Source organism: Sciurus vulgaris (assembly GCF_902686455.1).
Source record: "Sciurus vulgaris genome assembly, chromosome: 1".
NCBI lineage: Eukaryota > Metazoa > Chordata > Mammalia > Rodentia > Sciuridae > Sciurus > Sciurus vulgaris.
In genome coordinates this window covers 129,089,067-129,104,311 of record NC_136461.1, presented here as the reverse complement: position 1 = coordinate 129,104,311, position 15,245 = coordinate 129,089,067, and the positions used below count along the sequence as shown (strand labels likewise).

Genomic DNA, 15,245 nt, shown 5'->3' with positions numbered 1-15,245 from the left:
TAGCTAATTTGAAAAACTAAATTTTTAAGATGATATGTAGGTTCAAATTAAAATCTACAGATATTCTAAAGTTCTAATTAAAATTTCTATAAATATTTTAAACCACATACTACACAAAGGATGATTTTTTTGGAGGGAACTGGAAGATAAATTGGAGTGAACTGGGAGATAAATTTGAAGAAATCATTCAGCTATAATACAGACAGATGAAAAGAATGCATGAGAGATTAAGAGACATAAAGAAAAGACTGAAAATCAAATACTTACAGAGGTTGCAAGAGGTAGAAAACAGGAGTGGAAGGAATTTAGACAGAGCACCAAACCAAAATTACTTTGCAGTTTTGAAAATATGAATAAAATTTACAAATCAAATGTTAACAGTTAAGATTAAATAGAACAATAAAATAAAATGTTTATAACTTAGCTGGCTTGTAGAAAAGACATCTAACTAGTTACCCAACTATCAAATACCTCTCTACCTACCTATCTGATATGGTTTAGATCTGGAATGATCCTCAAAGGCTTATGTGTTGAAGGCTTGGCCTTCATAGGTTGGGGGTTTGGGGAAGTGATTGGATCATGAGGGCCTTAAAAACCCACCAATGAATTAATTCAATGATAGATTCATAATTTGATGGTACGATGCGAGGTAGTAGAAATTATAGGAGGTGGGGCATATTTGGATAAGGTGGGTCACTAGGGGTATGGATTGGAAGGGTATGTCTTTACCCCAGTTTCTCTCTCTCTTTTTCTCTCTCTGCTTCCTAGTTGTCATGGAGTAAGCAGCTTTCCTCTTTCCTGTCCTTTGTTCTGCTTTGTCTAAGGGCCAAAACAATGGATCTGGCTGACCAGGAAATGAGACTTCTGAAATCATGAGCCAAAATAAACTTATCTTCCTTTAAGTTGCTTTTCTCAGGTATTTTGTCACAGTGATGAAAAACTGAATAATGTACTATCCTTTCTCTCTCTCTCATTTATCTACATATTATCTATCTTACTATTTGTCTATCATCTATCTGTTTATCTATCAGTCATATATCGGCTTACTACTGCTAGTATCATGATATATGAGGTATGATTTTAGAGAGTTAGAAGAGAGCTCTCAACATTGTATCAGATGTCTTAAATTCCACCAATGGAGAGTTGTTCTTTGTTCATTATCTTCTTCTATATAAACACCATTATATACTTTTTATATATTAGTTAGTGTTTTAAACACCTGTTGATTTCCTAACTGTTCTGTGCTTTTTAAAGCAGGGTCTGCCAACTAGTTCTATTTTTAATTTCAAAAGACTAGTAGCTAGAAAACCCTATGAGTCATTAAGAATCTTTGGACTGAACTAAAGGGGTTAATTTTAATGTCATCATCAGTAATTAAAAGTGATTTATTGCTGTGATTACTTGCTTCAGGAAGTATATTAAATAATTTTACATGATTTGTAAATATGATGTTTAGTAACATTGTTCCACACAGTATTCCTTTTTTCTTTTTATTTATTTTTCTGTCTTTTTGATTATGGTATGAGGGAAATTCTCCATTTAGGGAATGTATGTTTTTAACACCTAATACTTGTCAATCAACCTTTTAATCAAAAAGAGGACACAGACTCAGAGATTTCAAAGGGCTACTGCATATAGGTAAGACTTGATAAAACTTTTATAAAATTGTATTTTGTCCGGACCATGAAATATATACCAAAAAGCAAATTTATAATTTAGGTCTACCATTGAGGTTTAAAAACAAAAGATTTAATTGTAAATTTTTGCCATGTTGTAAATGTCTATGCTGGTCAGCTTTCCATTACTATAACAAATACCTGATATAAATCAACTTAAAAATAGGAAGGTTCATTTTGTACCACAGTGTTGGAGGTTTCAGTTCATGGTTGTTTGGTCCTGTTGCTTTGTCCTGTGGTGAGGCAGAATGTCATTGTGGAAGCCTATGGTAGAGACATGTACTGTTCACCTCACACCAGTCAAAAAGCAAAGAGAGAGAGAGGTGGAGCTGGGGTCCCAATACCTCCTTCAAGGGCAAACCCCTAGTGATCTTTCTTCTTCTCACCTTGCCCCATCACCACCCAATAGCATCATGTTCTCAGGACCACACCTTTAACACATGGGCTTTTGGGGTACATTCAAGACTCAAACTATGGAAATATCCAGATGTTATTTTTATTAAAATTTTCATCTCTAAATATTCATATTTGCCAGTACTCAAGGCACATGGAACTTTGATGGATATGAACTTGTTTCTTTTCCTAAGTGAAAGTTTGTCCCAGTCTCTGTGGTTGCTTATGTGTCTCTGTCTTGCTATTGACGTCTCTGCCTTTGCTGATATTGTTTTCGTTTTTCAGTTTCTTCCTTTTGTTTTTCCTGATTATCTGTCCTCTCTCTTTCCCTTTTTCTGTAGCTGATCATAAGATGGAGTTTAAGTGATTAATTTTATTTTTAGACATAATTGTAGAGCTCTATATTTTACACTCTGCTTTTGGAAATTTGATGACTATTACATTTTTAGTTCTGTGTAAAATATGTAAAATAGCTTAGCTTATTTTCCTCCTATAAAATAACAGCAGAAAGAGAAGTTCCTCATCTTATAAAAGCAAAAATTGGGTAGTCTTTTATATCCACTAAAGAATAAAGAAATCACTTGATTCATTTTCTCCATTTAGTTACTTTTCTGTGCCATTTCTGTTACAGACCTAGTGTTTCTTAAACACAGAGCTTTATATGTAGCTCCCTAAAATGCCTAAAATTTTAATTGCAGAAATTTGAAAGAAGAAAAAATAGTCTCCTTAAAATCTTGGAGGAAAAATTGAGTTCTGTGATAAGCTGTCAGTGAAAGGTTTTCTGAGGAACTTTTCTTCTCAGCAAAAAACAAAAACAAAAACACAAAAACTAAACAAGGCAAAAACAAAAACAAATTTTCTTTATGGTGTTTGTAGAGACCATAAATTAATCATAAAGTTATTTTGTACTGTGCTTCTGAACTGAGTAATCATGCTAGTGGGGTAAGATGTTCTCATTGTTTTAATTTCTTTGATGTGAAATATTTACTTCTTTCAAATGGAAGCAGCCATCCTGAGGCAGAAGAAATTTTATTTTGTGTGATAATACACAAGGGCATTTTGCTTTTTTGAAGGACATGTTTCAAATGTATTTTTCTCTCTAAAAGCCACTAAATGATCATATTCATTCTGAAATTTCAGCAGTGTCTCAGAAAGCTTTTCTGCAAGGACGCTTTATCACAAAGCACCATTCCTCTGTGTTTAAGGGAATGTTTTTTATTTGTTTCATTAAAATCATGTATTGCTGCATTATCTGTCTTTCACTGTCCGAATCAGGTAAGCATACATAGCCCCCAAAATGCCATACAAGATCTCTGTCCTCATGTCTCTGTGAATGATCCAGTTGAATGAAAGTTATTATTATCCGTCCTTCTAAAGCCGACTTTAAGTCAAACTGTCATTATGAAATTAGATATAGATTGACATTGTAGTCTTTGTGGCATGAAATAGCTCATTTCAAGGTCTGCAAATCTTTTCTTTCAACTCCCTGTACATCAAAATAGCAACAAAAGTATCTTTTTTTTTTTTAAACATAACTTGCCTCCTTTTGCTCTTATTCCACCTACAATGGAAAAGGTGAGAAACTAAATTAAACACAGCTCAATGTTTCATTATAAGAACCAGGAGATTTTTGATGTCAATGGTTTTCATACTTGCTTTGAAACAGGGTTCTCTAATGCTATATGCATTCAGGGTAGTTATGGTTAAAGTTACCAGGCCTTCATGATGGTTTTTGTTTCCAAAAGAAAGGGAGTTTTACTATTAGAAATTCTTGCTATCAGAGATACTGGTCCTCTGATGCAATCTCAGGTTGCATGACTCTACTGTCATAACCATACTGTCTTATGCTGGATTACTATTTTTAAATATGGAACAAAGGTTTAATATTAGGTTTGGGGAGGACAGTTTTCAAGTGCAATGACATGGTATTAATGCAGAAGCTACTTCTTTATTCTTACTAATGACTAATTTTAAGCAAGAAAGAAGTGATACAATGTCTACAATAGAAAAGTTTATTTTTAAATTGACATTCTTCTGAGTAATGCAGATGAATTGATAAGAAATAGTCTGAGAGTTTATTGATCTCAGACTTCTCTCTAAGGAGATTGGAGTTGATTTGAAAAATCAAACAGGGCATACACAATTAATAAGTTACTTAGTATAGGGCTTATATTAAATCTCATTCAAAGTCTCCCTATATTTCTTGGAGATGATGTGGTGAGACTCACTAAAAGCAGTATGCAGTAATAGGAATAAGAATGGTTAATGTTTAACTCAATTTTTTAAGAGATGGGAAACATTAATAACAAATGACTGAAGTTAAAACCAAGATTATACTATCTCAGGAAATTCAATGTTTTAATATCTAAAACTTACATTTACCATTTATTTTCTGGACACTTAGAATTCATGGATGAAGTTAATTTAGTTTTCTTGTTTCCTTTATCCATTATTTCTCATATTCTGTATAACTTGATTTTAACCAGAGTTAAACAGAGAGTTTTTCAACTCTCTGTATTATCAAAATAGCAACAAAAGCATCTCTTTTTTAACATAGTTCAACTCTGTTTACTCTTATTTGTTCTACCTGTAGTAGAAAAGGTGAGAAACTAAGTTTAAACATAGCTTAATGCTTCATTATCAGAGTCAGACTTGCTATGCCAATGGTTTTCCTACTTGTTTTGGACAGGGCTCTCTAACGTTATGTACATTAAGGGCAGTAATTGAGGGTCAAAGTATATTCTGAAGAATTAACTCAGAAGATATATGGGAAATCTCGCTAGTTCTGCTCAATTTAGCTGTGAATCTAAAACTACTGTAAAAAAATAATGTTACAAATTAAAAGAGTACCTTCAAAGATAAACTTAAATTGTACTAAACATTAGTGAGAGGAATAGGATAACTGTAGTACTTTGACAGAAAAATTGTTCTGAAAATTAGAAGTGAATTTAGTTTGAAGTTATGAGAGTTAGTAATTATATCAGTGTCCTAGGGCTGCCATAACAAAGTACTACAAACTGGGTGGCTTATGCCAACAGGAATTTGTTACTCCACAGTCCTGAAGCCTGAAATCAAGGTGTTGGCAGGGCAGTGCTTCCTCTGGGACCTGAAAGGGAGAATCCTTTGCTCCTTCTAGTTTCTGGCAGAGGTCCATAGCCCTGGGCTTGCAGCTGGAGCACTTAAGTGTCTGCCTCTGTCATCACATGACCCTTCACTGTGTGTCTGTATCTACATAGTCTTCTTCTTATAGGAACATCAGTCATATTGGATTGGGCCTACCCCAGTGACGGCATCTTAAGTTGATCACATCTGCATAAAGTTTGTTTCCAAATAATAAGACCACAATGATAGGTACCAAGGTTTAGTAATTCAAAATATTTTGGGGGACATAATGCAGCTTATAATGAAAATTGAGCTAGATGTTTCATGTAGTAAAACATACTTTTCCTTATTTCATTGGAAATAACAGGTTAAATCACAGAGCTGTAAGAGAAACAAATTGATGTGACAAAATACTCTAGGTAGCTTAAGTTTAAATGAAAACAAAGCTTTTCAAAATATATTTTTGACACATGTTCATCAGTTCACACCTATTACTCCACTTATAAATATAATATAAACAGTTCTAATGAATAGTTCCAAAGGCCCCTGGAGTTTTCCAAAGTCTTTCAAAGACTATTTAACCTACTTCTTGAGGTCAGTAACATTTTGATATTAAGATAAACTATGACAATATGAAGAAAGAAACTTTACAAGAGAAAAGCTCATATAAATTTAATAAAAATTTTTAAACCAAATATTGGAACTCCAAGTTGAGGAATATATATCTGTATTTATATTACATGCACATTTATATATAACAAATGATATCTTTAACTCTTAGCAACATTTATTATCATTGTTGAGCTTTTAGTAGTAAGTATGATATCAGATCAGGAGTATACAAAAAGACTGGTGAAACAGAGTAGAGAGAAATGAATGAGAAAATGTGCTCATTTTGGAAATATATTTGAAAGAGCTGCAAGACATAGTAAAAAATGAGAACATGTTTGATACAGGATACATAACAATTGGCTCTCTGTCCAGGGACAAAAATAAGGATGAATTCATGTCTCACATCATATTAACATCAATTCTGGGCAAGGAAAGAAATTTTAAGATACAGAAAAACAAAAAAAAACCCTAAAAATTTATGACAACCTTAGAATTGAATAATTATTTTTATCTAAACCCAACATAATGCAAATGATCAAAAAATAGCACAAACATGGAGTAAATACATTTGGACATAAATAACAAAGTATTAGCATTTAGAATATATATTTATAGAACTCCTGACAGTAAGAAAGAAAACTATAACCCTATTAAAAATAGTTAGAAAGAATAAATAGGAAAAACCAAAGGACAAATGATCTTGCTGATAAGCAGATGATGACACATAATTGGGGGTTGGAGGGGGCCAAGAATGGAGGAAGGAGGACTGTATAGAAGGATAAGAGGGGTAGGAGGGGGGGAAGGAAAAAATAACAGAATGAATCAAACATCTTTACTCTATGTAAATGTATGATACACAAATGGTATGCCGTTACTCCATGTATAAACAGAAACAACATGTATCCCATTTGCTTACAATAAAATATAAATATATATATATATATATATATAAAGAATAAATAGGCATTTTCAGAAAATAATTTAAAAAATAGATTCCCAGTCAATATGTAGAAGTTCTCCCTCCACTACATAATTAACCTGAAAAATGCAAAATCTAAGTAAAACACAATTTCACAGCCATCAATTAACAAATGTTAAAAAGATAGTCATGTTTTCAGGTTATACCTGGGAAAATGATTGTCTCTTGACTTTAAATCTCTTAACACAGCCTCCTCCAAAACTACAAGATCAGCAAAGAGGGTGCATAAATTAACACATAACCCATGCCTTCAGAATTAGCAGAGACAGAATGGTGTGTTTCAAAATAACTGTGTTCAAAAATAATTGTCAATGTCCAACTGAGCTGCCCATGAACTCCACTTTCACTGAAAATCTAGAGCTTTTGAGGATTGGGTACTTTAAAAATCTTCATGAACAAAAGAAAGGGGAAGATAACTTAGATGAAAATAATCCTCTAGGAGAAAAAATTCAACCCCACGTAGTAATTTGTCAAATGCAATGTGGAAACCAGAAGTTCACAGCTCCAGTCACAGATCTCAAGTTGTCCAGAGATGGCATTTTTTTATGGAACAGAAGGAGGTGAGTAGAGAAAGGATAGTGACCCCTTCTGATCTGAAAGCAGAATGAAGTGAAATTACAGGTGCTATGGGAAAGAAAGAGCAGTAGAACATTTCAATTCCTACTTTGCTATCTCCACTCACATTTGCCATTAAAAATATTGTACATCACTATAGTGATGGAAGAACAAGCTGTTGAACTTGAAATTCATTTTACAAATATTTAGGAATGAAAAAAAGAACAGACAAATGTTAAGTAAAGGCATGTAATAATGAAAGAGAAATGCAAATGGAAATACATTTCCATACAGAGGAAAAATCTCCCAGAAAAAAGCTGAAACATCAGGAAAAAACAATTTCACATTAAAACTTGGATTAAATAAGCACTCAAACATTCAAATGAGTGCTTAGAAATATAAAAAGTCACCTGTTGTCAGAAATTAGGAAAGGAAATATAAGAGAAGGAGAGAAAATGAGAGATAAGCTAAAGAAGACACAGATGAAACTAAGGAGGAGGAGGAGAGGGAGGAGGGGACAGGGGAGCAGGAAAAGGCAGAGGAGATTGATTAAACTGAAAAAAAATTTAAAGACTAAATTAAGTTAAATTGTGCCAAGAGATAATAGAGTCACTTTGCCAGGAAATAGATCACAGAGAATTTCTATATGATTATTGTGGAAATATGAATTTTTCATCCATTTTGGATAGCATTTTGGCATTATTTGTGAAAATTAAAGATATGCACATGGATATGTATCATTAAAAATTCTATATGCTTATTATGAGAATATGAATTGCACATCTGTTTTGGACAGCATTTTGGCCTTATGTCTTACAATTAAAGATATACTCTGCAGCCAGACTCTGTGGCTCTAGCATCAATATCTTCAAAGCAGATATTTCCAAACCACTGCCCAATGGACAAATCTAACTGACTGATTTTGTAAAGCTGTATTGAAAAACAGCTGAATCCCTTTGCTTATGGATTGTTTATGGCTGCCTTTTTGAAAAATGTAAGAGTTGAGTAGTTGCAACAGAGACCAGTTAAAACTTTCACTTAAAGCTTAAAACTTTCACTCTCTGGACCTCTACAGTTAAAAAAAAATACCAGTGCTTAGTCTAGAGATACTCTTGTACTTTTGAAGAAACATATGTGAGAATGTTCATAGCATTAAAACTGAAAACCTCAGAAGTATTCATTACCAGTAGAATAGAAAACTAAATTTGGGTAGTTTCCAGTAATGAACTATTTATTATGCAGTTGAAAAAATCAAGGAGGTACAGATGTGTGCAACAGCATGATTGCATCTAACTAAATTGATGAATTAAAAAAAAAGGACAGTATATTTCCATTTGTGCCAAGTTTAAAACATGCAAAGCTAAACCATATGCAGTCTACTGAGTCACATGCTTGCAATAAAAAGATAAAGTAAAGCAAGGAACAGATTAAGTTGGTGTCATGTTTATTGTTTGGAAATAGGGAACACAATTTAATCAAGGTGGCTCCTACTTGAAGTGTTGGGCATTGCTTATAGTTTATGCAGTTAGTAAATGAGCAAAGGAATTGAACAGGCGCTTCACAGAAGAAGAAATATGAATAGTCAAAAAATATATAAAAAAAGTTCAACATCTCTAGCAATTAGAGAAATACGAATTAAAACTAATCTTACTGCAGTTGGAATGGCTATTATCAGAGTACAAGTAACAATTAATATTGTCAAGGATGTGAGGAAAAAGGTACACTCATACATTGCTGGTGGGACTGCAAATTGGTGCAACCACTCTGGAAAGCAGTATGGAGATTCCTCAGAAAACATGAAATGGAACCACCATTTGACCCAGTTATCCCATTCCTCAGTTTATTACCAAAGGACTCAAAATCAGCATCCCACAGTGACACAGCCACATCAATGTTCTTCAAGTTTTATTTAAGTGGGTGGTGTGCCCATGCCTATTTGGCTTATCATTACCATTTGCATAAAGTAATTTTTATTTGTCTATTTGTAACAGTTTTTAAAATGCTTCAAATTCCAGATCATTGGCTTTTTAGAAGGACAATTTATCTAATGCTTATCATCACATTATATAATAATGATTAGAATATATATTATTATAACAATTTTATAATAATATATAATTATATTATAATAATATTATAATACATTATTATATAGAATATATTATTTATTATTATAATACATATTATGTATAATATATGCATTCTATATATTATAATCACTATAAGAATAACATTATAATATACTTATTATAATAAATATAATAATTATGATCCACAAAATGTTTTCATTCTTTTTGCCATATCTATCATATATACTAAGATGGAAATTTTTCATTGTTCAATGTTTTTATTTTCTACCGAAAATATCTTTTCCACTGAAAGAATTAGTTGTATGCATTAACATATATTGATACAACTATATATAAATACTCTTACATTTCATTATTTTACAGGATAATTTTGAAGAATGACACAATGCATGATTTTGGGTGCTAAATGCTCTTGGTTAGATTACAGCTCTGCTTCCTACATGCCTCCTTTGCCTTAGTGTTTTTATCTGTAAAGTGGTAATAATAAAGATATTTATATTTCCATTTCGTGTGGCTGAAATAAAAATAAGGTTCAGTAGTCTTTTATGTAAGGAATACTCTCAAGGTGTGTTATCTGCCTGTCTTCTTTCCAGGTTGTACAGCACCCCTGGTGACATTGATTTATGGCCTGCCCTGATGGTTGAAGACCTGATCCCTGGTACGAGAGTGGGACCAACACTTATGTGCCTGTTTGTTACCCAGTTTCAGCGGCTAAGAGATGGAGATAGGTGAAGGATTATCTGTTATACTTATCAAAGATAACAAAAATTGTTTTCTTGCCCCCAAATATATGTGTATGATAACATTATTGTATGATTCCATATTTTCTATTTTTTAAAATTTATTAAATATAATAAATAAAAGGTAGGTATGGTCTCAAAACTTTTATGGCCACTGATAATATCAAAGAGCATTCATTTTGTAAATCTTTGTAAGAGGAAAAGAAATAGAATTTCTCAGAAGGCCACATAAGTCCGTGGTTGAGAGGCATGCTAGACTCACTACTGAGCAAAACCACTTATAACTCTAACTTTGGGCAACATTTCACTCTGTTCCAGGTGCTCTCATCTGTAAAGAGTATGTAACAGTAGTACTTGTTCTGCAGTATCCCTGCAACCTTAAATGGTATTGAGAGGGCAGAGGTTGACAGCAGTTTTGAGCCTCCTTCTAGTCTTGGGAAAGGAGAACTATTGGCCAGCTCTTTGTAAAATCATACAACCAAGGAATTTAGTGGAGGAGAGATAACTTGGGACTCTTCTCTGGGTTTCTCCAAAGTGTTAATTGAAAATATATTGAATTTATGAGATTGTGGGAGAAAGCTGACTGAGAATGTATGTTAGTCATGCAGTTTCTGTATCATTGCAAGACTCAATATAAAAGCTAAGGAACTCAAACCTAAGCAGTTCCCCTGAATGCTCTTGTATTGCTCTTCCATCACCTGGAAATAAAAATGTTCCAAGATATGGTATATTCTGATTCATTAATGCAGTTTAATAATGAGTAAGATCTAGGATTCTTGTGAATTGGTTTAATAATTCAACATTTTGTATTATTACTGAAATGATATATATAAAGCTTAAAACACAACCTAGACTTTAATTAAATTTACACTAAAATTTATTCTTAACATTTTTCTTCCAAATCTTTTCCACTTAAAAGTGATATCACAAAGAAAGTAGCAAAAGATTTAATTCCCTTTATTATTCATTGGCAAATATTAATAGTATATTTTATGAAATTAGTTTTTGTAAATTATATTTAACACTCTGGATTTCCTGCCTCATGTGGTTGGAATAACATCTTCAGTTGGCATTAATTTAAAAACATACATAGTAAATGACTGGAAAAGTTTGGGAAAGAGCCAATATTTTGGGTAAGTTGTCTTCCCTAAGCTTAATAGTTTGCTGGATTTGCTGTAACAAAGTACCACACAATAAATAGCTTGAATAATATAATTTTATTTTTCCCACAAGTCTGACACTTAGAACTACAAGATCAAGGATTGCAGGGTTAGTTCTTATTGAGGCCTTTCTTCCCAGGTTGCAGATATCCATATCCATCTCTTTCTGTATTTTCCCATCTTTCTTCTGTGTGTAACTGTGTTAATATACCCTCTTCTTACAAGGACACTGGGTTAAGACCCATCTATATAACCTAGTTGTACCTCAGTTGCCGCTTTAAAGGTATTATCTCCAAATACAGTCACCTTTCAAAGAACTTGGGCTTAGTATTTTAAGATGAATTTTGGGGGATATAAATGAGTGTATAACATCATGTGAGTGGTAACATCTTTTCATCTACTATCTTAATTTACCATGGTATACCAGCATGAAAAAAGCATGTGGCATATGGTATTTAAATATTTAATGAATGAACAAATGCAAGTTCACTTTACCAGTCCACTTTTAAATTACATATTTTCATTAAAAGGATCTGTTTATCCTAATTAATTAGTAAATAGACCAATGAGTATAGGTAGAATCTCAAAACTGACATTTACTTTTTAGGCAAACACCTTAATGTTAAATTGTGCAGACAATTTCTAAGGTTCATTCTTAAAGTTTAAATTTAAAAAGTGTCTTTTTAAAAATAAGAACTGTACAAGACTTTGAATCACTTCGCAAGACTTAAGTTTGAGAAAGTGATAATTCAGGAGTAAAGGATTTAACAGCTTTATAAATGCTTGAGGGAATTAAAAGTGTATTTAGTTGGAGCATAAACGTGATCTTTTGGATATGCTGCTTTTTGTGTCTTTGCTCATTATGGTTGCTGGACATGTACCTGAGTGACCCATGACGTTGTGTCTTTTCTGTTAACTACCAGGTTGTGGTATGAAAATCCCGGAGTTTTTACCCCTGCACAACTCACTCAGCTGAAACAGGTGTCACTGGGCCGTGTGCTTTGCGACAATGGTGACAACATTCAGCAGGTTCAGGCAGATGTCTTTGTAAAGGCAGAATACCCACAGGACTACCTGAGTTGTAGGGAGATCCCAAGGATGGATTTGCGAGTGTGGCAAGACTGCTGTGAAGGTCAGTAATGACATAATTAGTTATATTTGGATTTACACAAGTGTGTGCATGTTTAATAGATTCAGAGTGAAAGATTATGCAATTTATAGATATGCAAAGTACAACAACATGGAACTTCCCTTTTGGAAATGTTAAGGATGTTGAAGCATAAACACAAGAAGAGCAAAGACTATGTACTCCGCCTCTCCCATTTCATTCTAATGGTGTCAGAGGGAGAGCCAGGCAAGCTGGTAGAACAGGGCTCTGCATTCATACTACATATCAAATTATCATACCTAGATCAAATTCTACTGGCTTAGTACTAAATGTATCTACTCTTGGTGGTCAGTTTACTAGAGTGAAAAGTCATCATAATCTGGCTAATTCTCTTCATCCTCCACAAGATTTTTCAGTCATGTTCATTGGAAATATTGGGACGTTCATACAATCATATTTTTAAAAAAAAGTTCCTTAGTGATAAAACATGATTTGTAATATGTACGATGTTAACTCTCACCAGCCAAAGTCTCCCTTAGATTTTTTTGTAAATATCTGTTTTGTCCTCACAATATCCCTTAAGAAATTTAAGTTCTATTCTCCTTTAATAGATGAAGAAAGTACAACTCAAAAACGTCACGTGATTTGCTCAAAGACTAAAAATGAGTAAGTGGCAAACCTGGGATCAAGGAGAAGATGTTCTAACATTTTGTCTCACAGCCCTAGAAATTAACTGAGGACTGAATGGTTCTGGAGTAGAATGGGCAGTGTTGCCATGGTGAGTCTGTCACATGGCAGGACCTTAAGGCTCCTCAGCACCTCCAATACGTGGGCCACTATTGCTTTCTGCCCAAAACGTGTGGAACTCTACACCAGGGGCAGTTCCGATGTTCTCTAACATGGAAATGGTAGTTTCTATCATGGAAATAATACCATGGAACTCACTGGGCAGGAGAAAAGTTCTTAGCCCTCAAATAATCTAGAATGTGAACAGCAGCTGTTGGAAATATAGAATGTCCAACCCAAAGTACAGTGACACCAGAGTTATGATGGGTCTTTTCCTTTCTGACGGTATTTTATGGGATGAAACAAACAGTAATTTAATACTCAGGGGAGGATTGTATATCTTTTCTCACTTCAAATTCTTTTTTTTTTTTTTTTTTTTTTGTGTGTTTTCATTATTTTTTTTTTTTGTTTTATTGTAAACAAATGGGATACATGTTGTTTCTCTGTTTGTACATGGCGTAAAGGCATACCATTTGTGTAATCATAAATTTACATAGAGCAATGTTGTTTGATTCATTCTGTTATTGTTTCCCTTCCCCCCACCCCTCCCACCCCTCTTTACCCTCTATACAGTACATCCTTCCTCCATACTTGTCCCCCTCCCTAACCCTAACTCTAACCCTTCCCTCCCCCCCATTATGTGTCATCCTCCACTTATCAGCGATATCATTCGTCCTTTGGCTTTTTGAGATCGGCCTATCTCACTTAGCATGATATTCTCCAATTTCATCCATTTGCCTACAAATGTCATAATTTTATCATTCTTTATGGCTGAGTAATATTCCATTGTATATATATACCACAGTTTCTTTATCCACTCATCAATTGAAGGGCATCTAGGTTGGTTCCACAGTCTGGCTATTGTGAATTGAGCAGCTATGAACATTGATGTGGCGGTATCTCTGTAGTATGCTGATTTTAAGTCCTTTGGGTATAGGCCAAGGAGTGGGATAGCTGGGTCAAATGGTGGTTCCATTCCAAGTTTTCTAAGGAATCTCCACACTGCTTTCCAGAGTGGCTGCACTAATTTGCAGCCCCACCAGCAGTGTATGAGTGTACCTTTCTCCCCACATCCTCGCCAACACCTGTTGTTGCTCGTATTCTTGATAATCGCCATTCTAATTGGGGTGAGATGGAATCTTAGGGTGGTTTTGATTTGCATTTCTCTTATTACTAGAGATGTTGAACATTTTTCCATATGTTTGTTGATTGCTTGTAGATCTTCTTCTGTGAAGTGTCTATTCATTTCCTTAGCCCATTTGTTGACTGGATTATTTGAATTCTTGGAGTAGAGTTTTTTGAGTTCTTTATAGATTCTGGAGATTAGTGCTCTATCTGAAGTATGATTGGCAAAGATATTCTCCCACTCTGTAGGCTCTTTCTTCGCATTGCTGATAGTTTCCTTTGCTGAGAGAAAGCTTTTTAGTTTGAATCTATCCCAGTGGTTGATTCTAGCTTTTATTTCTTGTGCTATGGGAGTCCTGTTAAGGAAGTCTGGTCCTAGGAACTCAAACTATCCCTGTTCGCTGATGACATGATTATATATTTAGAGGAACCAGGAAATTCCACCAGAAAACTCTTAGAACTCATAAGTGATTTCAGTAAAGTAGCAGGTTACAAGATCAATGCCCATAAATCCAACGCATTTTTATACATAAGTGATGAATCTTCAGAAAGAGAAATTAGGAAAACTACCCCATTCACAATAGCCTCGAAAAAAATAAAATACTTGGGAATCAATCTCACAAAAGAGGTGAAAGACCTCTACAATGAGAACTATACAACACTAAAGAAAGAAATTAAAGAACACCTTAGAAGATGGAAAGATCTTCCATGTTCTTGGATAGGAAGAATTAATATTGTCAAAATGGCCATACTACCTAAAGTGCTATACAAATTCAATGCAATTCCAATTAAAATCCCAATGACGTACCTTACAGAAATAGAGCAAGCAATTATGAAATTCATCTGGAAGAATAAGAAACCCAGAATAGCTAAAGCAATCCTTAGCAGGAAGAGTGAAACAGGGGGTATTGCAATACCA

At 33.8% G+C, this 15,245-nt stretch overlaps 1 protein-coding gene across 7 annotated transcripts in view; it reads left to right on the top strand.

The window, feature by feature from the left end:
- PXDNL (peroxidasin like) overlaps positions 1 to 15,245 on the top strand; it is a 545,994-nt gene that overhangs the window by 458,958 nt on the left and 71,791 nt on the right. For 5 of the 7 annotated variants that reach the window (XM_079136409.1, XM_079136408.1, XM_079136407.1 and 2 more), the window contains 2 exons: positions 10,001 to 10,135; positions 12,231 to 12,439. In XM_079136409.1, the coding sequence (XP_078992535.1) occupies positions 10,001 to 10,135; positions 12,231 to 12,439 (344 nt within the window). Of the gene's footprint in view, positions 1 to 10,000; positions 10,136 to 12,230; positions 12,440 to 15,245 lie in introns of those variants that run through there. The other 2 variants (XM_079136410.1, XR_013763204.1) reach the window with 2 other exon arrangements.